Below are 20,650 nucleotides of genomic sequence, written 5' to 3' on the forward strand. Positions count from 1 at the left end.
GTATGCCTTTAATCCCAGCACTCAGGAGGCAGAGGCAGGCAGATCACTGTGAGTTAGAGACTAGCCTGGTCTACAAAGTGAGTCTAGGATAGCCAAGGCTACACAGAGAAAGCCTGTCTCAAAAAACCAAAATAATAATAATAATAACAACAACAACAATAACAATAATAATAACAATAATGTAGAGAGTGCCAGGCATGGTGTTGCACGCCTTTAATCCCAGCCCTCGGGAGGCAGAGGAAGGCAGATCACTGTGAGTTCGAGGCTAGCCTGGTCTACAAAGCAAGTCCAGGACAACAAAGGCTACACAGAGAAACCTTGTCTCAAAAAACCAAAAAAACAAAACAAAACCAACCAAATAAACAAACAAAAACGAAGTAGAGTGATCAAGGAAGACATCCAACGTCGACGTCTGGCCTCCAACCACATGAGCATGCAAATACATGCACACCCGACAGGCACATGTGTGCACAGCTGCAGAGCACATAGACACACCACTCACACAAAAATGGAATGAGAAGGCAACATGAAGAATACAAGAACATATTTGTAAAATGCAGATCTGATCAAGGGCAGGGACCCAAAAGATATGTGAAGAATTCCTGAAACCCAACCAGAGTAATAAGAGCAAAAACTGAAAAAAATAACAAAGGACTTTGAGTTGTTGTTTCTCCACAGATGTTTACAAAAGTGGCCAACATGCATACGCAGATGATGTGCTCTACCCATCACCAGAGGAACACAAATCAAAACCACAATGACTGTCATCCCTTAGCCACCAAAAATAGAAAATGCCAGTTATCAGCGGGCATGCAGAGAAACCACAGTCCTCGTAGTCCAATGATGAGAATGTGAGTTAGTGCAGTGACCATGGAGAACAGGATGGCAATTCCTCAAAAAATTTAGACATAGAATGTGAGCCACAGGGGCTGGAGAGATGGCTCAGAGGTTAAGAGCGCTGGCTGCTCATCCAGAGGTCCTGTGTTCAATTCCCAGCAACCACATGATGGCTCACAACCATCTATAATGAGATCTGGTGCCCTCTTCTGGAGTGTAAGCTCACATGCCAACAGAATATTGTATACATAATAAATAATTTTTTTTAAAGAAAAAAATGTGAGCCACAAAATTCTACTTCTTGATACTCATCTGTCACCAATGTAGAGGCTTAGGGTGTGTGTTGAGTATGGTATGTGAAAGCTTGGCCCGTGGTTGCTTGACCCATGAGCTCGAGTGAAACATCATGGTGGTAGAATCATGCGCCAGATGCTGCTCTTCACTTGTTGCCATGGAGAAAGCAGAGAATACAACAGCCAGCAAGGAATTAGGCAAAGATGCCTCCAGTGACCTACTTCCTTCTAGTCAGCTGGAGGCTGTGTGTTAAAAACAAACAAACAAACAACAACAACGACAAAAAAAAACCTAAGCCAGTGGGGGACACTTCATTGTCAAGCCATAACAGATGCTAAACTGTTATAACTAAAGGCAAAGACTCAAACATGTATGTATTCCCCTGACCCACCATGTTCATATCAGCATGGAATCATGTCAAGGGCCAGCTTCGACAGTCAGGGTAAACTGAGGTGGAGCATAAAGTCAGCTACTGATCACTCAGCAGACTTTTCTCTAGGGGTACAAAGCTTGATTCTCTGGGCCAATACTCCCTGTAGCTGGTGGCTGGGGGCCTGGTACTCCTTGTGGCCATCGAAGAAAAGAATGAAAGAGGGGAAAGAATCTTACTCACACACACACACACACACACACACACACACACACACACACACATACACACACACATTCACACACTAGGTGAATGGAGCAAAGCTCCAACAACTTTATTTTTTCTCCCACAGCTTATTTATCCCAGCAAAATCTTTTAAGCGGTACAAAAATAGCAGAGTGGTTACATTCTATTTTTCTTTAAGTGAACGATTACGAGTATACATAGAAAAACACGTTCCCCAATACCCTCACATGATCAGACGGTTTACCTTTCATGGGTGAAAAAAATTATTCCCAAGAACCCACATCATTTGCAACTAAACAACTTGTTATAGATTAACAAAGTTAATTGAGGAAGCAAGGTAAAGTTTCTTCTTACTGGCAGGCTGCAATTTGCAGTTACAAAAAAAGAATCAATTGTTTTATTATTTATCTTAAAAAGTAATCTTATAAAAATCTAAGAGACTCACACATCTAAACTTTCATATTAAAAACAGTCATTTTTTTAAAAAAAAACTTTAAAACCTCAAGGTGCACATCTACTCATTAACATTTTTTAAATTAAATCATATCAGGAAGCTGAGGGCAAAAATGGGTTCAAGAAATTAGTCATTGCCAGGCCGGCTTCAGCAGGAGAGAGGTGCGTCACCTAGGACCAGGTGGGCTGTCATTGTTATTGTTCCCTGACCTCAAAAGGTCCCTAGCTCAGCTATTAAAAGTGTGCCTTGCTGGGCAAGGTAGTACACACCTTTAATCCCAGCTCTTGGGAGGCAGAGGCAGAGGCAGGCGGATTGCTGTGAGTTTGAGGCCAGCCTGGTCTACAAAGAGAGCTCTGGAATAACCAGGGCTATTACACAGAGTAACCCTGTCTAGAAAAACAAAAACAAAATATATTTTTTAATTTAAAAAAAGTGTGCCTTTTTGAACTATAAATTGTTCCCTAAGACTTTCTACAGCAAAAACATCTTAACCTAACTTTCTTAAACTATTTAAATCAAATCAGGAATTCTGTAAAATCGTTAATTCATCTAAACAATGTTATTTTATGAATGAAAGTTCATCTTATTGATCTGCAGCAATGAACAACATGAGGAGGTACAGCAGCAACAGGAAGTAATCCAGAGATGAAGCCCTCAGGCTGTGCCTCTTCAGGGTACATCCATCACAGCTGTGCAAAACACTGGACCATCTCCGGAAAGCTCACTTGCCCACTGCAGTCCCTCCTGCATGGCGTCAGCCAGAACCGCAATAGCCAAGATGGAAGCAACCCAAGCATCTACTGGCAGGTGAGTAGATGAACAAAACTGGTGATTGCATACAAGGGAATATTATTCAACCATAAAAAGGAATGAAATTTTGATACAGGCTAACATTATAGATAAACATTAAGGACACTATGGCAAGTGAAATAAGCCAGTCCCCCCAAAAAACATGAATCCGTATGATCCCAGTTCTTTGAAGCTAATCTAGAGTAGTCAAACTCAAAGGGGTAGAAAGTAGAAAGGTGGTGACCAAAGGCTGGGGGAGAAAGAAGTGAGAGGTCTTGTTTAATGAGTATGCAAAAATCCTGGAGCTGGTCCATACAGTAGTTTAAATGTACTTGGTAGCTGTGCTGGTTGGTTTTAATTGTCATCTTGACAATTAAAGAGGAGACTTTCTCAGGGGAGAGAGTCTCAGTGAGGGACTGTCTGTCTTATGTTAATCGATGTGAGAAGTGCCAGCCCCCTGTGGGTGGCATCATCCCCTGAGTTTGGGTCCTGGACTACATAGGCCAGAAGAAAGTGTAAGCTTCCAGAAGATGGCCCACCGTTCTGCTGGGCTATGATGGATGGATGCACCTCGGAGAGGCACAGCCTGGGGCCTTCATCTCTGGATAATTTCCACTGCTGCTGTGCCTTCTCATGTTGGTCGCTGCTGTATTCCCCATATATCTGGCACGGTGTGACTGGGCGTGGGGAGACCCGCACGGGCTATAGTCTGGTGTGATTGCCTCTTGGGGGGCAGTCCATGCAGGTACTCATTTCTCTCTGCTGGTCCCTGGATGTGCTGTGACTGGTTGCTTGGAGTTCCTGCCTTGGCTTCCTTACTGTGATGGAGAGTAACTTGGCATTGCGAGTTAAAGCAAACCCCTCCCCACTATGTTGCTTTTGTCAAGATATTTTATCACAGCAACAGAAACAAAAATGGGCCAGTACGACTATATGTGTGCATAATTTACCTTTACCAAGATGCCATTTCTTTTCTTTTTCCTCTGCTTTCAGATCACCCAGTGCTTTAAGCAATGGAAACAAACTACACTTCCATAGAAAGGGGGTTTTGCTTGTTTTTCATGGTACATTAGAAATTTGAAGACACATGATTTTCAGATAGTCTTTATTCTCACAGTGTGGTAAGCCATATTTACACTGGGCTTTCATTTTACAATGAAAACAGAAAGTTCATGTGTGACCATGTATCACATTGTGAGGTCATCTTCCCCAGACAGATTCAGCTCTTAAGGAAATCTATGCTTTTAAGAGGTGTGTGTGTGTGTGTGTGTGTACGTGTGTGTATACGTGTGTGTGCATGTGTGTATATATGTGTGTCTGTGTGCACGTGTGTATGTATGTCCAGGTAAATGTACCTATATTTGCATGTGTGTGTATATATATGTGTGCAAGTGCATGTGTATATATGTGTATGTGTGTATTTGTGTGCATATGTGTGTGTGTGTGTGTATGTGTGTGGAGCATGTGGGCCATGCCACCAGAGGAACTGGCATTGAGCTGTCCAGGTAGACTGTGTTCAAACTGGAGAAATTTCAGACTTGAGATGGGCAGTCTCTGTTCTGAGCCTGCATGCCCTGGCCCACCCACGCAGCTACGACCCTCTACCTCCACTGTTCTCTATGTAGTCATGTAACCCAGCACCTGGAATTCCTCCCCATGCAAAGAGACCATTGCCAGCATCTTAGCCCCAGCCAATGAAATGCATTCACCCCAAAAACCCCTTCCCACTCCCCAAGGTTCATATAGTAAAGACACACATACACTCTTTCATTAAATATCACCTAAGAGCTGCTGTTTCTTTGCATAGCTCTGAGCTAAGAGAGCTGTAATGCTAAAATTCTCAGAGAAGGCCTTCTCCTCTTGCACCCTCAAGCTCCCCCCACACCCCAAGCTGGACTGGAATCCTGCAGACCCCACGCATTCCAGACTCTGCTTCATCTTTGCAAAGTTCGTGTCCGGTGGCACCTGGACACCCTGAAAGAGAAAGCAGAACTCAGAACCACGTATGTATGTGCATGCGTGTGTATGTGTGTGTGCATGTATGTGTGCAAGTGTAGGTATGTGTGTGATCCTGTGTGTGTGTGTGTGTGTGTGTGTGTGTGTGTGTGTGTGTGTGAGATTCCCCAGGTGCTGGTCTCCTTTTTTTTTTTTTTAATTTTTAAACAGGTTCTTTCATTGCCCTGGAGCACACCAAGTAGGCTGTGCTAGCTGGCCAGTGAGCCCCAGAAACCCAACTGTCTCTGCCTTCCCAGTACTGGGAGTACACTCATGTGCCACTAGGTTACGCTTTTTTTTTTTTTTAATGTGTGTACTGGGGTTGAACTCACGTCTTTGGGCTTTTGTGGCAAGTGCTTTACCTAACTCTTTCATATGGACTCTTTTTTTTTTTTTTTTTGGACAATGTTTCTCTGTGTAACCCTGCCTGTCCTGGAACTCACTCTATAGACCAGGTGGCCTGGAATTCAGAGATCCGCCTGCCTCTGCCTCCCGAGTACTGGGATTAAAGGTGTGCGCCACCACTAACCCAGCTTGATACAGAAATTTTAAGACCTATAGGACTAATGACAATGTTGGAGGTGGAGGTGAAGAAGGCTGTGCAGGAGTAATTTGTTCTTATTCTAAATCCAGAGGCCAAGTCCACGGCCACTGTGGCACTCCGGCCTCTGGGCATGGTATGCCCATCACTATCCTGAAAGCAGAGCAGCTGGGCTCACTCACAACCAACCCCACAAGATGGAGCCTGACGTTCCCTGTGGCTGAGAGTGCAGTGGATCACCACTCCTGGCCCTACCCAGAGCCCTGTAGACTGTGGCCAGCTGACCCAGCAGAGGCAGCCAGTGCAGCTGACAGCTGAGGAGGTGGAGGCACTCAGAGCACAAAGGAAACGGAAGGTTAGCTGGAGAGGAGCTCCTCTGTGCAGATTTTGGGAAGTCATTGCCCGTACTGAGTGTGAAATTTGGAGATTCTCCACTCCTGCAAGTTGAACCAATAAATTAATTGGCCCACTAAGCCGTTCTTTGGTGTGTTGTGGGTGCCCTATCTGGGGAGAAGGGCTGCTTGTTCACACTTTGAGAGGAAGGGCTGTACAGCAATGGCAGAGCCAAGCCAGGCTTCCCAGGCGGTGGCCTGTGAGATGCAGCTGCCACTGTGACAGTCTTAGATCATCTGAGAGGTGATGCGGGCTGTGACACAGCTCTGTGGGTGAGGCACCTGTGGAACAATTGTAAGGAACTGAGGACCTGAGTTTGAATTCTTCACACCTGTGTAAATACAGGGGTGGGTGTGGTGGACCACCTGCATGCAGTTCTGCCACTCAGAAAGAGACCAGCCTATTTGGCAAGTTCTGGGTTCAAGTGAGAGGCCTGACTCAATACTACCAGTAACCCAAAATCTACCTTTGGCTTCTAAAGAATGTGCATCGACACACACGCATGCATATCTACACACACGTGAGTTGCAAATGCATATGTCTTCACACCATGCAATTATACATTAAAAAAAAAAAAAGAGCCAGGTGGTGGTGGCGGCGGCGGCGGCGGCGGCGGCGGCGGCGGCGGCGGCGGCGGCGCACACCTTTAATCCCAGCACTTGGAAGACAGAGGCAGATGGATCTCTCTCTCTCTCTCTCTCTCTCTCTCTCTCTCTCTCTCTCTCTCTCTCTGTTTTGTTTTTGTTTTTCGAGACAGTGTTTCTCTATGTTATCTTAGCCGTCCTGGACTCACTTTGCAGACCAGGCTGGCCTCCATCTCACAGCAATCCTCCTGCCTCTGCCTCCCGAGTGCTGGGATTACAGACGTGCACCACCATGCCTGGCTTGGCAGGTGGATCTCTATGAGTTCGAGGCCAGCCTGGTCTACAGAGTGAGTTCCAGGACAGCCAGAGCTGTTACACAGAGAAATCCTGCCTCGAAAAACAAAACAAGAACAAGAAAAAAAGTAATATGGTTATGAAGGCCCTGAGTGTATTAATGGCTACCAGAGCATGGGACAGCTATCTCAGGAGTAGTGTTTGAAAACTTAAAAAAAAAAAAAAAAAGATGAAGGGTGGCCCTCATTCTGGGCCTGGCATGTTCATATGCCCACCTACATAAAGATAAAGCATATAAGTGCCTACCAGGTGCCAGCATCACTTAGCCTGTGATAGCCCTATGCAGGTTCCCTTCTTGCCCTGTGGCTCCTTTTTCATCTGGAGGCTGTGGGTAAAGGCAGAGCAGAGGTTATGTAAGCCAGAGCATCGGGAGGCCTCCTCCAAGTCCCTGCTTTTAAGCCGCCTGAGGGACAACCAGTGCATCCTGTGGACAAAGGGAGACAAACATGTGAGTTAATGCTGGGCTTAAGGGTCCCAGTTCTGGGTGTCCTGTTCACTCCCCTAGGGACTGATCAGGGGTCCAGGCACTGTTAAATTTAGCACAGAGTTTAACTCCGTGTAAATTATGAATGGGGAACAGCAGTGAATTTGTATTTAATAAGGAATCCTGGAATTTGGGGAACAATTGTAGACCAGAACAGCAGCAGTTCCCCCTTCTCACCAGCTCTGGCTCCTTAGCAGGTAGAGGCTAGCCTCCAGTGCTCTGGGAAGGCATGCAGTGGGTGGAGGCTAGCCTCCAGTGCTCTGGGAAGGCATGCAGTGGGTGGAGGCTAGCCTCCAGTGCTCTGGGAAGGCATGCAGTGGGTGGAGGCTAGCCTTCAGTGCTCTGGGAAGGCATGCAGCGGGTGGAGGCTAGCCTCCAGTGTTCTGGGAAGGCATGCAGTGGGTGGAGGCTAGCCTCCCGTGCTCTGGGAAGGCATGTAGCGGGTGGAGGCTAGCCTCCCGTGCTCTGGGAAGGCATGCACCAGGAAGCTAGAAGGGCCACACTGGTAGCAGGATTTAGGCCAGCGGACAGCAGAGCTGTTCCAACTTAATTGAGCCCCACCCAGACAGTGAGGGCTTGCCCCTTGAGTTGACACAGAGTACAGGAGTCAGGGGGAAAGATTTGGAGGTCACATCTGGGTTTGAGAGACAGCTTCGCTACATAATATATAGAGGATCCAAAAACGAGATCATCAGTTTCTCATTTGTAACAAAAGACTAATAAATAGTGGGACCCATCTCTGCTGTGGGGGACTGGGTATTTAGTAAGAAGTAGTATTTAGTATGTAACATAGTATTTAGTAAGAAACACAGTAGTATTCAGGAAGGCATCACTACATTTTAGTGTTTTGAAATTCAAATATGCCATGATTATTATTAGACAAGGGCAGAGGACAGAGCAAGGCAGAGCCAGTTAAGGAACAGAAACTCACCTCCCACCCTCACTCCACCAGGCCAAACCATACATCCAGAAGTGCACCAACTCCCTATCACCACAGGCACAGGAGACCTTCCTGGTGGCTGCTTGTTTGAATATCAACAGTCTCCCATAGGCTCATGGAGTCCTAGTCCCTAGAGAATGGCAATAGTGACAGGCGATGGGACCATGAGGGTGCTGGCTTTGTCAATGGGGTTAAACAGAAAGCGGCGGGGGTGGGGGGTGGAGAAAGGGGGCAGAGGGAGGGGGCATTTGGAGGAAGTAGCAGGAAGCAGGCTTTGTAGGGCCTATCTCATCCTTAGCGCTTCCTTTCCCCAGCCCTTCCCTTTTTCTGCCACCCCCTTCAGTCCTGCTCTGATGATTCTGCCTTGCTCGAGCCCTAAAAACCATGAAGCCACACGGCCAGGGGCTGAAATGTAATGAAACTGCAGCTCAAACAGACTTCTCCTCCTGCAAGTTTTTTATTTTCATAAATTTGCTCACAGAAGCAGAAAGGCTCCCCTGCCTTGGGCGTCACAGTCACAGCGGGTCACAAGCACGTGCCCTTCTCTGAGAGCTGGAAGGGGCAGGGAGTATTGTCCTAATCATAGAGCGACCATGCTCAGCCCCACGGGGGGGGGGACCCCCGGGGCCAAGACTACAGCTATAGGAGCAAGGCCCTGCTGGCCGGAAGCTCCCTGACTGTTCCTCCTACAGCTGTGACCACCTCTCCGTGTGGCCTGCTGCCCTGTACCCTCCTACTTCACCTCTACTCACTGCAGTCTGAGTGGCATCTCCCTCGAGCCATTCTGGGACACCTGGAATCAAAGGAACCAGGCTCTCTCCTTGTGTTGATTATTTTTTTTAACTTGACACAAACTAGAGCCACCTGGAAGGAGGGGCCCTCGATTGAAGACTTGCCTCCAATTAGATTGCATGTGTGGGGGCATTTTCTTGACTAATGGCTGATGTGGGAGGGCCCAGCCCACTTTGAGTGGCACCACCCCTGGGCAGGTGGTCCTAGGTTGCATTAAAAAATGTATGCGAGCAAGCCATGGCGAGCAAGCAGTAAGCAGAGTTCCTTCGTTGTCGGTGTTTCAGTCCCACCTTGAGTTCCTGCCCAAACTTCCCTCGTTATGGACTGGCACCTGGAAAGGTAAGCTGAAATAAACCTGCCTTCCCCAGTGTGGTTTTGCCAGGGTCTCATCACAGCTGCAGAAAACCCGGTGACGGCACCCGCCATCGGAGAAGCGGCTCTCCTAAGCTTTTTGCCTGTTCTCCCTCTTCAGCTTTGAAAAGCAGGTTGTAAGGATGCTGCCGCGGGTCCTCAAGACACACCAAGGGCATCCAAGTTGGCCGGAGAGCCAGAAGCAGGCCTCCTTGGCTGGGGGGCTGGTTGGCAGCTAGACTTCAGAGAACACCTGACTGCAAGTGCAGCCTGGCGAGGACCAGGCTCTGGTGTGGTTGGATTGCCCCCTCCCACCTCCTTCCACCCCACTCCACCAGAGGTGTCACCTTAAACAAGTCACCTGACTGCTCCAGCCTTGGTTTTCTCATGAGATGGGTCATAGGGATGCTTGCTGACTTTCCTCCTTGGGATTAAAATGGAACTTAAATAAATCTCTCCCATGGTGGGGATCCAATTCCCAAACCATCCTGTTTTAAGCCCAAACTGGGGCTTTCTGAGAGCATAGGGTTTACAAGTGTCCATCTCTTCTAATGGCCCCTCTCCTCAGGTATATTCTGGGTCTTCAGCCAAAGGTTCTGCTAAGGCTCAGGTAGCAGCAGATCTTGCTATGTGTGACACTTTCCACACATCTCACTTACCCCTCCCAACTGCACCCACTTGCCTCAGTCTGACAGAGAAGACCGAGGGCAAGCCTCAGACATAAGTGTGCCTGGGAATGGGAGGCTGAGGGCAAGGTTTTAGGAAGTGGTTGTTTTGTCTCTGGGCTCCCCAATGGTCTCATCTCACTGAAACAATACTCTTTCGAGTCCAGTGCCAGATGCCCAACAGCCAGTCAGAGGGAACCTTCTGAGCGAGGTCAGGAGGCTATGCCTCCATTTCACCTGGCTCTCTGCCCCCTCCCCCCCTGCCCCCACGCACTCACTTTGGCTCCCACCTTCCACCTAAATAGCTGACAGTAAGTGTTGTCTCTCCACACCAGCCTCAGAGTTTCCATTATGCCCTGAAGATGGACCCTGGGTGGAACTTCCTCCTGCCAGACAACTCCCCTGGGTGTTTCACTTCCCTTCCTTGATGGGAAATGTTCTTAAGCCCAGTTTCTGCACCCCAGGGACTTGCGTCTTATGCCTACCCACACCCTTGCTGAGGCATGACGATAGCAGAGTGGTGGGCAGGGAGTGTCCCATCTCCAAGGAAGAAGCTCAGGAGGGGTAAAGGCCCACGCCAGGCCCACTCCCTCTGAAGACAGAGGGGGCCATGAGCATCACTGAGGTATCATGAGACCTATAAACTTGCAGACACGAGGAACACTGAGGAGGAGCATCTTGTGGAAAAACAGGCTTGCGAGATCTGTATACACAAACACTGAGACATGTGAGCCCCGTGGCCCAGAAGACTTGCCCTGCTGTGCACAGACCCATCCCTGAGGCACCTGGAGGTGACTCTTGAGCTTCGTCTCATCCATCTATCCATCAGAGATTGTGTCTGTTTCCACGGAATAGGATACAGTGCTGGCAAGGAGCCTGAGGTCCAGTCTAGCTCTCCAACCTACACCTGGCTTCTCACCCTCCCCAGGCAAGTAGCATGCCTGCCACATCCTCAGAGCCACTCCTTGGGTTACTATTGCCACTTGCCAGACACCAAGAATTGTCAGGAGAGAATTTTCAAAGCGACATGGTTGTTTGGCTCCCTTTTCAATACCAGCAGGACCCAGGGCACAGGAGGTTGGGGGAAGGATGCAGTAAGGACAGGTAAAGGTGGTAAAGCCTCATTCACTGAGCTTAACGTCCATGAAAAGCACCCGGTTCCCAACCATCCAGAGGTTCTGAGAGGCAGCCTGGCTCCTTCCCACCTCTCCTGAATCACTGACGACAGAGCAGGAGCCCCACCCACTCTTTCCATACCCAAATACTGTCCCCAAAGTGTGGCCTAGAACAAACAACAAATTGCACGATGGGCAGGCCTTGGAGACTGGGGATTGATTCACCTGGGGCCCTCACCTGGCTGTGCTGCAGATTCACCGTGTGACCCTGGCAAGTCACCTCTGTGCTTCAGAGTCAGTATTTCAGCACTGACTCTCAGGTAGACAGGAAAGACCCAGGAGTAGCCATGGAGCCCCCACCCCCCACCCCCGAGCTCCCCAGAGCAAGCGCAGCCTCAGAGGCACTGTGCTGGATCCAGAGCATTCTTCTTGAGAGAAGGCAGCAGGAGAGGCTCTGGAAAGCCACGCATGATGGCCCCGATCCCATTCTACCCAACCCAACCGCAGGCCAGGGGTGAGCTGTCCTTGTCCTGCCTGCTTATATGTCCTTATTCTGCTGGCTTTTCCTAAGCACGTACAAGCCTTTGCTGTAATTACTTTTTTATTCCATTCTCCACCTATTAATTTGTCATAGAGACATATTGTTCTTTTACTGATTACATAGGAAATTGGACCATGGGTCCTTAGATTATGATGTGCACCTGCAGTTTGTGTTCCTGCATCCTGGGCAACTGGGAGGACTTTGAAACACTGTAATGATCTGCAACCTTTCCACCTAGATGGACTTTAACAATGCATATATAACGTATGTGATGAAGTCCATTTTGTTTCATTGAGCTGGACCAGCAGGTCACTCTTCAGTGATAGGGTCTTGAGGAAAAAAGGACAAGGGGAGCAGAAAAATAAAGAAGATGGGCAAGTTTATGATCTGAAGGTCTTGCACAGGCCCTGTATTATGCTAAACAAATTTATTAAGAAGCACAGCATCTTACATACAATTTTAAAGGTGGGGGGGGGGATGAGACAAAGTCAGCAGTTGGCTGTCTGCAGGCACTGAAAGAGCTCTATTCCTGGGCTGGAGAGATGGCTTAGAGGTTAAGAGCACTGTATGTTCTTCCAAAGGTCCTGAGTTCAATTCCCAGCAACCGTATGGTGGCCACAACCATCTATAATGAAATCTGGTGTCCCCTTCAGGAGGGCAGGAATACATACAGGCAAAATACTGTATATGTAATAAATAAATAAATCTTAAAAAAAAAAAAAAGAGCTCTATTCCCACGAGCGGCCATGCTCTCCCTTTCCTTCCCGTGAGTGGCCGTTCTCCCGCTTTCCCTACGTCTCACTCTCTGATGAGATACCCTGCAGATTCTCCATGAGTTATGGCTTCCTTGAGCAACCTCGGACAGTGGAAAGGAACCTCATAGTCTAGAAGCTCCGTGAGAGCAGCTCTCTGCCCTCAGAGGGGAGAGGAAGGCTGCCAGTACTCTGTGGTCCCTGGGGCTTAGGAGCACGGAGACCCAGGAAAACCCTAATGCTAAGAGGCCCCTCCTAGAGGGGTACCAGTTTCAGAACTCTGGCAGTGGGTTCCACTTCTGCAATGGTGAAAGGCACTTTTTTTTTTCCTTACAGGGAAAAAGGAAGAGTGGCAGAACTGACTGACGTGTTCTCTGACACAGTGCATTCCTGAACTATGAAAGAGCCTGCCCAGGCCTTGGCCCAGCCCAGACCCTTCCCTGCAGAGAGCTGCACAGTTAGTGCCAGATGTATCCCTGCAGTAAGGTAGGTGAAGATCAGAGGGACTGGGTCCTACAGGGAGCCTGGTAGAGCCAGCCAGAAGGGGAGGACTCCTGGCTGGAGCCAGTATCGTCCTGTTTGCCAACCATGTTGGCCATGCAGGAGTGCTGCCTGGCAGAGTGCTGCCTTCCATTCCCTTTGACTGCTTGGTAGCACAGAGAGATCCCACAGAGCCACGTTTACTCTCAACATCCTTGGGCCATGGCATTGATTTCTAAAGGACGAACTCTGTACTCTCACCAGGCCTGCAGGCACTGGTGCCCAGCCCTCAATCCTGCGCTCAACCTGCACCCTGCCTCAGGGAGAGGCATTCTTTGGGGTGAGAAGGCAGTAGCCTGAGGTGTGTCTTGTCTGCCTGCTGGGGAGAGGGTATCCTGGGAGGGGGGCCTAGGCCCCACTGTCAACTAGATTCCCCACGGACATACTCCGTTCAAAAAGCAACAGGACAAAAGCTTTGCAACCTAGCACAGGCTCCCCATCTCATAGCCTTTAAGAACTAGGCTCCCATTTATAGCTGATTGAGGTATCACCCACTGTATGTGGATGTCTTCTTACCTGGCAGATGTGCCCCAGACACTTGCTATGGCCAAGTGCTATAAGGACTGTCTGGTGGGTCATACTGGGCGACCATAGGGAGGCAAGAGAGGAGCCTATAGAACTCGGATGGGGGGGGTTGTGAATGAAACTATGGATGGGTAGGTAGGGATTGACCGGGTGCCCTTGTGGTTTACATAAGAAGACAGAGACAAGGTCACCTTCCCCAGAGAAGAGAGCGTGTGAACTGGGCCCTGAACGATGAACAATGTTTTCACATGGAGTTTAGGATAGAACACGCCTTCTTAGCAGAAAAAAAAAAATACTGCAGGCCAAAGCTAGGCACTAGAGAAAGAGTATAATTACTACAGAGCTCTGCTGAGCCCTTGGGTCCTGCTGAAAGTGGTGGCAAACCCTGGGTTGTGTAGATGTGGGGTATGTAGATGTGGCAGGGTCTGTGTTCTTCAAAGCCGGGCAGGAACCAAGCCGGCCTTAGGATGAGGCCCTTCCCATGTGCCCCCCAGATACTGGAGGTAGAGCTGTGAAACCTTGTGTGCGTTTCTGGAAGCCCCTGAGGGGTCTTCAGGGAGCCAGCTTTTCCCTCTGCCCACTGTCTCCACTAGGATCTTCTGTCAGTTGTTTAAGAGAGGCGAGCACTGATCATGGTGCGGGGCCCACTGGGGGCACCTCGAAGGTGCTGTTTTCACTTTCCATGGGGGCTTTCGGGACCTTTTATGTTGCTCTGTATCTCCACAGCTCGAAGTCTCGTATCTTCCCCCTCAAGAGGGGTGCTCCCAAGAGTGAAGGCCTGTCTCCACAGCACCTGGATTGGCACCTGGCTCAAAGGAGGGCTCTGCAAGGGTTGGTTTGTTGCATGCCTGCCGGATACAAGAAAGCCTGTCACGTCTGCTCGTCTGTTCCTAAAAAGCAGGGACAAACTGTCTCCAAATGGCCTGTAGATGCTCAGGCTCCACCCTGTAAGCTGGTAAGATTTACTCCCTTGCCTAGAAGGATAGGCACAACCATATGGGGCAGTGTGTCCCATTGGAGTATGGGTAGACTGAGTAACATCACTCATGTCAACGTCTACTCTGTCCTAGCTTGGACAGACTGTATCCATTTAGGCATGGTCCCCTTTGCAAGATGTGGCCCCCAGGGTCCCCAAAGTGGGCAGCTAGTGTGGCTCAGAAAGCTACAGAGATATGTGTTTGTCACATTCTTCCCAGGATCTCATCTATGGAGAGGTCCCTCACAGTCCTGCAAGTGAGCCTGTACCACCCTACACAGGGCCCGGTTGCCTTTGCCCAAGTCCCACTGCAGCTGCAGCATGATGCCAGCCGGCTGCTGGTTGGGCGAGGGCAGGATGCCCACCTCCAGCTGCAGCTGCCACAGCTGTCCCGCCACCACCTGTCCCTGGAGCCATACCTGGAGAAAGGTAGCCCTCTGCTAGCCTTCTGCCTCAAAGTTCTGACTCGCAGGAGCCGCGTGTGGATCAATGGGCTGCCACTGAGGTACCTGGAGCAGGTCCCCCTGAGCACTGTCAACAGAATCTCCTTCTCTGGCATCCAGATGGTAGTCCGCAAAGAGGGGGGCACCTCCCTCGAGGCCTTTGTCTGCTACTTCCATGTCAGCCCTTCACCCTTGATTTACAGACCGGAGGCCCAGGAGACAGACGAATGGGAAAGCATTGTTAAGAAAGAGACACCCCCTGTTTGGGGGGAAGCAACTCATGGTATCCTGGGGTCTCTCCATGGTCCCTCTCAGACTCAGACGGCTGTTTCCAGCCAACCCCTAGAGGAGCAACAGAAGCAAAGCTCCAGAGGCGGCTCCGAGACACCCCACCCCACCAGCCCTGCTGCTGAGAGCTAGCCCTAACTAAAACATGGCTGAAATATTTGAGCTACGTCCTTGTGCAAAGTTGACACGCAAAGTTCGCATGCCACGGCCAGCCACCCTGCCCACAGGGAAATGTTTCTGTGAACTTTGAGCAGCCCAGGGGTAGAGAAGTGCCCTCCCCAGCTCTGGGTAATGGGAACATCATACTCTTTTAGAGGCCCTGAGGGGTTCTGGGGAACCTCTGCCAGCATTCTCCCTCCCCGCCCTCTCGCGCCCCCCCCCCCCCGTTTCCTCCCTTGTCTGGCTAGGAGTTACTTTATGTTGCTCATGTCACATGCTGCTTAAGAGCAGAGGCATAGGGTTGCAGCAGGAATGCAGGGACGCGTGGAGAAATTACCTTTGTGGTAGCTCCGGGTAACCTTCAACTTTCAAATACCCACAGGCGCTCGGGGCTTAGGAAAGCCTGTGTTTAATAAATGGAAAGTATTTCATTAAGCTGGCATGCCCGGTAGGATTCCCTGAGCCCAGATGGGCCACATGTACGCCATGATGTCACGTGGATCTAGGAGCGGGGAAACCTAAAAGAGGTGTGAGAGGAAATTGGGAAGGGAAGGTAGGAACTTGCTTTTCTGAGGAGGCTGCAAGCGGAGCTCTAAGGCTCCCAGGAGGGGAGCTGGAAGCTAGGACTGCTTGGGAATTTCTCGTTCTCCTCTCCTCCTTTCTTCTTCCTCTTCCTCCTTTTCTTGTTCCTTTTCCTAATCTCCCATTCTCAGTCACTTCTAGACCTGAGCCTTGGTTAACCAAAGGGCAAAGGTCTTCAGGCAAAGGCAGGTTTCTACAGAAGTAGGCTCTTTCAGAACTGATTCTGTGGTTGGAGTGCGAGGTTGTGTAAGAAGTCAACCCTGAGTTACCTCACTCAGAGTCAGTCAGTCAGCTGCCAGCAGGGGGAGAGGGGCAATGCTGGGCCGTTAAGGAGCCAAGTAGGCAAGGATGAGAGAATTTTCCCAGTGAGAGGGCTAGCAAGTGCTTGTCGTTTAGAAATCATGTTTACTCATGTGATGGCAGGAGAGCACCACAAACTCTGTTAACCACTATAACCCCAGATCCTGTGCTAGGGCACCCAAAACGCCAACAGAGCAATGCTGCTGGGAGACTGATTCATATCCCCTGTGTCTGTAAGATCCCCTACCACTCTGTGCCCAAAGCAGACTAGAGGAGGCTCAGCCCTGCTCCCCAGGCCTGAGCATCTTCCCCACAGAGAAAACAACACTGGACAAGACCTACCCCATCCATGCTTGTGACGTTCCTCCTCCAGCAGGAAATGAATTGAGTACACGCAGATCGCAGACACAAGATGAGGAGAGCATGGTCTACCTACGAGGATCTTGGCCAAGCTGGGAGCGGACCCAAGACTCACAAAGCAGTTTTTTCCTTATTTGCTGATGAACTTACACCAAACACCTGCCTTATACCAAATGTGTACCAAGTCTCAGAACCCAGGAATAAACAAAGCCAGGAAAAACAATCTGTTTTCCAGCAGCTTGCAGGCCTCAGAAGGGAACAGATGACTTGACTATGTTATCACAGCTGTTGTGATTGTATCTTCTCTTCCCTCTGGTTCGGCTTGAGATTAACCCTATCAATTAGGTGGATTTGAAGTTGGTGCTGATTATACATTCATTCCTTTACTAGTTGAGTCACACTATAATAAGCCACTGAGCACTGGAGCCAGTTCCACTACCACAGCCAGTCCTCACGGTCCCCCAGATAGACACTCGTCTCAAACACAGTCCACAGGTAAAGAAAGTAAGAGTGAGAGGGTTAACTATCTAGCCGGGGCCGTGTCCTGTGTGAGCGGGATGACTTTGGGCAAGTGATTCATCCGGCCATGCCCACCCTCTATTTCTCCCTCTGGGAAGCCCAGAATAAGCATACCTACCTGCCAGAACAGTTGAGGGGATCTTAGGAGGTAGGACATGGAAAATGCTTAGTGCCGTGCCTGGCACACAGAAGCCACTCAAAAGTGGCCGCCATCCTGAGCCCTAAGACAGGGAAGCTAAAATATGCACATCCCATAGCTTATCACAAACATGGCCCTTGGGGTGACTTGAACCCCAGTGATCTGGCTCCAGAGCTCATAGAGCTTTCAGCATGCTGTGACTCTCTAAGGGTTTTGTGTCCCTCTGGGGCCTGGAGGGAGGAGAAGGTTTAGCTGCTTTTGTACCAGAAGATCTAGGTTTGAAGAACAAGAGGCGTTGTTGGCACTGGAGAGAGAAACTGTAGTTCGTGCTGGTGCTTCGAAGCCCTGCTAATGCTAAAGGAGGCACAGGTCCCTGCGAGATGCAAGGTCCGTCCAGCTGTACATCCCAGAGCAGCTGCCCACAGACGAGGCCGGAGAAACATGCTTAGAGATTGCGCATGACCACCAAAGGCTGAAGGCACCAGCGTCTCTGAGTGCAGCTCCTGGCACCTCTGAAGAACTTGTAGAACAGGCTACAGCTGCTGTCTGCCTCTCTCCATCCTCTCCCTCTCAGGAGACCTCACCCCCGCTAGGGGTCCATGCGCTGGAATAGCATCCTTCCTCCGCGGGGACTGTGTGGTTGGAGTGTTTTGGGTAAAGTGTCTGTGAGGTCCTCACACTGAAAAGGAGGCTAGAAGATGACAAGCCAGACACAGGAAGGGGAAGAGCCAGGAAACATCTGGCTTGTTTCACACAGTCTCCTTCGGAAAGTTTCTTCCTCCTCCTCCTCTTTCTCTTCCTTTTAAATGTTTTTATTATTTTTTTTTAAAGACAAAGTCTCACTGTGAGGCTCAGAGTTGCTGTGCACCCACCATCCTGCGTCTGCCTCCCAAGTGCTTTAGTTACAAACGTGCACTAACAGCCCCCCCTTGAAGAGAACAGACTCTGCTCGACTCCACTGCTCTTGAAAAACATAAGCAAGCCTCACGCCAGCAGATTCACGGGCCCCCGTCTCACTCCCCTATCACTTGAAATCTGCAGGTTGACTTCAAGGCCCTGGCTTGTGGATTTGACATCACCATCACTTCTCTTGCCTATGCAGGGCCCCGTCTGACCATCTCTTCTGACCATCCTCAGCTCCCGCCTCCCAGCAGGGTAGCCTGTGTGGCCACACAGATGAGCACTTGGAAGCATACAGAACACACAGACCCACAAACACCCCATATACACAAAACACGGGTACGTTCCAGGCTGGGCTCTGGTCAGCCTGCTGTCTGGGTTGCATTCCTTGCTGCTAACGTAGCCATCCTGTAGTCTTTGGACCCGTGCTTCCTGCATTACATCTCCTGCAGAAGCAAACTGAGGCACTGTGTTTAAACTTGTCGGTGGCACACAGTAGGCTTTCAGGAGGGTCAGTTAGCATTGGCCACTTCAGTGGAACAAGTAGAGCATATGTGATCCTGTGGACACAACTGCATGTACGCATATGCTGCAAACACACCTGCCGTGAGTAGATAACCACTTACGGTCAGATGGACCTCAGAGCGCTACAGTTCTGGGGACAACGTCTGAAGATTCAGAAGTCAGTCCCTGCCCTGCCTGTTAAGGCTACTTGATCCTCACAGACCTGTGCTTCCCCGACAATGTGAGTCCTCTCAGCCTAACTGAACCTCTATATCCACTCAAGGCTGCTGGATGTTGCACTCCCACTGGCTGTGATGGGATGGGACTGGCCAGAGGTCAGTGGTGGTACCACCACCTGGTACCACCAGGTCAATGGTGGTAACACAGATCCAAGGCAAACTTAGAGCAGACACCAGCAACCTGAAGCCCACAGAGGAAGAAGCTAAGCAGCCAGTGAGTCAAAACAAGAGAGCATTGCTGCTCCCTCTCCTGCCTCAGTGGGCAGCCCAGGGCTTCTGAGAACACAGAACCAGGCATGGGACATTTGCTTGATGACTGGTTGGCCATCAATGCAGGAGAGACAGCTGCCTCTCATCAGCACTTTCAGCCTCTAACAGAGGCACAGAGGGGCAGGCTCTCCCAGGAGACCCTGAGAAGGGCTCTTAGTGGCAATCAGGAGTCAGCTGGCTAGGCAGGGTCCAGGCCAGTCACCTGCCAAATCTCCTCTCCCTAGCCTCCTCTCCCAAGCACGCACCAGTAATACCCATCTTGATGTGCCAGCCTGCCAACTACACACACCAGTACTACTTGAGACCATGGGGCACCAGGAGGCCACCCTGCCAGAGGCCTGAACAGGACAGTTCTTAACCTGAGAAATACTTTTGGTACACAAAGGAGTAGCAGTCAGTTCTGTCAACAGGGCATCGAGGGAGCAGTCGCCCCATAAATTGGTAAATGAAGCCTTAGTCGAGGGGTCCAGTTTCAGGCCTCCTGGTACCTGGTGGAACTGAGAATCATTTCGGTAACTATTCACTGCACCACTAGGCTGCCATCACCCAGAAGCAAGCAAGCCTCGTTGAGTGCAGATGCTTCATCACTACCTCTGCTGCCCAGAAACCAACACAAGCCGAGACACCCGCCTCCAATCATCCATTGCTTCCATAGTGACTCTCCACTGCCCCAGGCCATCCATCCATCTAGCCAAGGCTTGGGGGAGGAGATGTGGATTTTAATGAACTTGGTTCACATTGCAAGGCTCTGATTCCTCCTACCTTTACCGTGAACTCACAGGCGGATTAAAGTGACATAAAGCCTGCTATTTGAGTTACATTTTCACCTGATTGGAAACAGCATTACCTCCTTGTGACTGGGCCGTGAGAAGGGAAGTCATTATCTTTCTTTAGAGTTTGTAAATGCTTTTATGGCTGAGGCATTAAGCCTGCATGGGGTGGGGTGTGTGTGTGTGTGTGCAGATGATGGAGGAAAAAATTGCTCCCACTTACCTTTGTTTTCCAATCACATGCTCCAGTGGGAAGGAAGCATCTCAAGTGAGCAATGGAGGGCCAGGTGAACCCCAGCAGAGAGGTGTAATTGCTTTCTCCTTTAGGCCTGTAGATTGAAAGGGCATTAAGGCGCTGTTTGGCAAGGGAGCTCCTTCAGTCCTCCAGAGAGGCTGCGACTCACCCACCCCCATCCCGACCGCTCCCTGTTCCTTCTGGTGTTCATTTTCAGGAAGAAAAAAACCAAAAAAACAAAAAAAAACCGGCCTCCATCCCTAGGGCGACAACTGCACCTTAGAAGGGCACAGCTCTAGACATTTGGGAACAAGAAGGAGACAGAGAAAGAACAAATCAGAGTCAGGATCATAGCCGTGAAGGAATGAAGAACACACCATGTGGGCCTGGCTCTAGAGCAACAG

General features: G+C 49.8%; 1 protein-coding gene and 1 long non-coding RNA gene across 7 annotated transcripts; one reads left to right on the top strand and one right to left on the bottom strand.

The window, feature by feature from the left end:
- Positions 1 to 4,055: 4,055 nt before the first annotated feature.
- On the bottom strand, positions 4,056 to 20,383 carry LOC311605485. 2 transcript variants are annotated; one of them, XR_014781981.1, is made up of 4 exons: positions 20,235 to 20,383; positions 15,766 to 15,831; positions 14,958 to 15,172; positions 4,056 to 4,964 (listed from the first exon to the last, which is right to left on the bottom strand). It is a non-coding gene; the product is annotated as an uncharacterized lncRNA (long non-coding RNA). The 2 variants fall into 2 exon arrangements; XR_014781982.1 differs by lacking the exon at positions 20,235 to 20,383 and having other exon boundaries at positions 15,766 to 15,880.
- Positions 12,274 to 16,954, top strand: TIFAB (TIFA inhibitor). Of its 5 annotated transcripts, none has more exons than XM_084796067.1 (4): positions 12,274 to 12,983; positions 13,242 to 13,338; positions 14,289 to 14,517; positions 14,759 to 16,954. In XM_084796067.1, exons 3-4 carry the CDS (start codon positions 14,492 to 14,494, stop codon positions 15,399 to 15,401), a joined length of 669 nt encoding a protein of 222 aa, XP_084652193.1. In that variant the 5' UTR covers positions 12,274 to 12,983; positions 13,242 to 13,338; positions 14,289 to 14,491; the 3' UTR covers positions 15,402 to 16,954. The 5 variants fall into 5 exon arrangements, with proteins under 5 accessions (XP_084652193.1, XP_084652196.1, XP_084652192.1 ...); XM_084796070.1 differs by having other exon boundaries at positions 13,242 to 13,317; XM_084796066.1 differs by having other exon boundaries at positions 12,274 to 13,338.
- Positions 20,384 to 20,650: the final 267 nt, after the last annotated feature.

Source organism: Acomys minous (genome assembly GCF_964271855.1).
Source record: "Acomys minous genome assembly, chromosome: 9".
In the NCBI taxonomy this organism is placed as follows: domain Eukaryota; kingdom Metazoa; phylum Chordata; class Mammalia; order Rodentia; family Muridae; genus Acomys; species Acomys minous.

What these genes read in the sequence shown, in the direction of transcription:
- TIFAB (XM_084796066.1), top strand. Translation starts at nt 14,492, where the DNA reads ATGCTCAGGCTCCACCCTGTAAGCTG. An exon ending in AGGCTCCACCCTGTAAGCTG is followed by an intron (nt 14,518 to 14,758) that starts GTAAGATTTACT and finishes CATTCTTCCCAG; the next exon opens with GATCTCATCTATGGAGAGGT.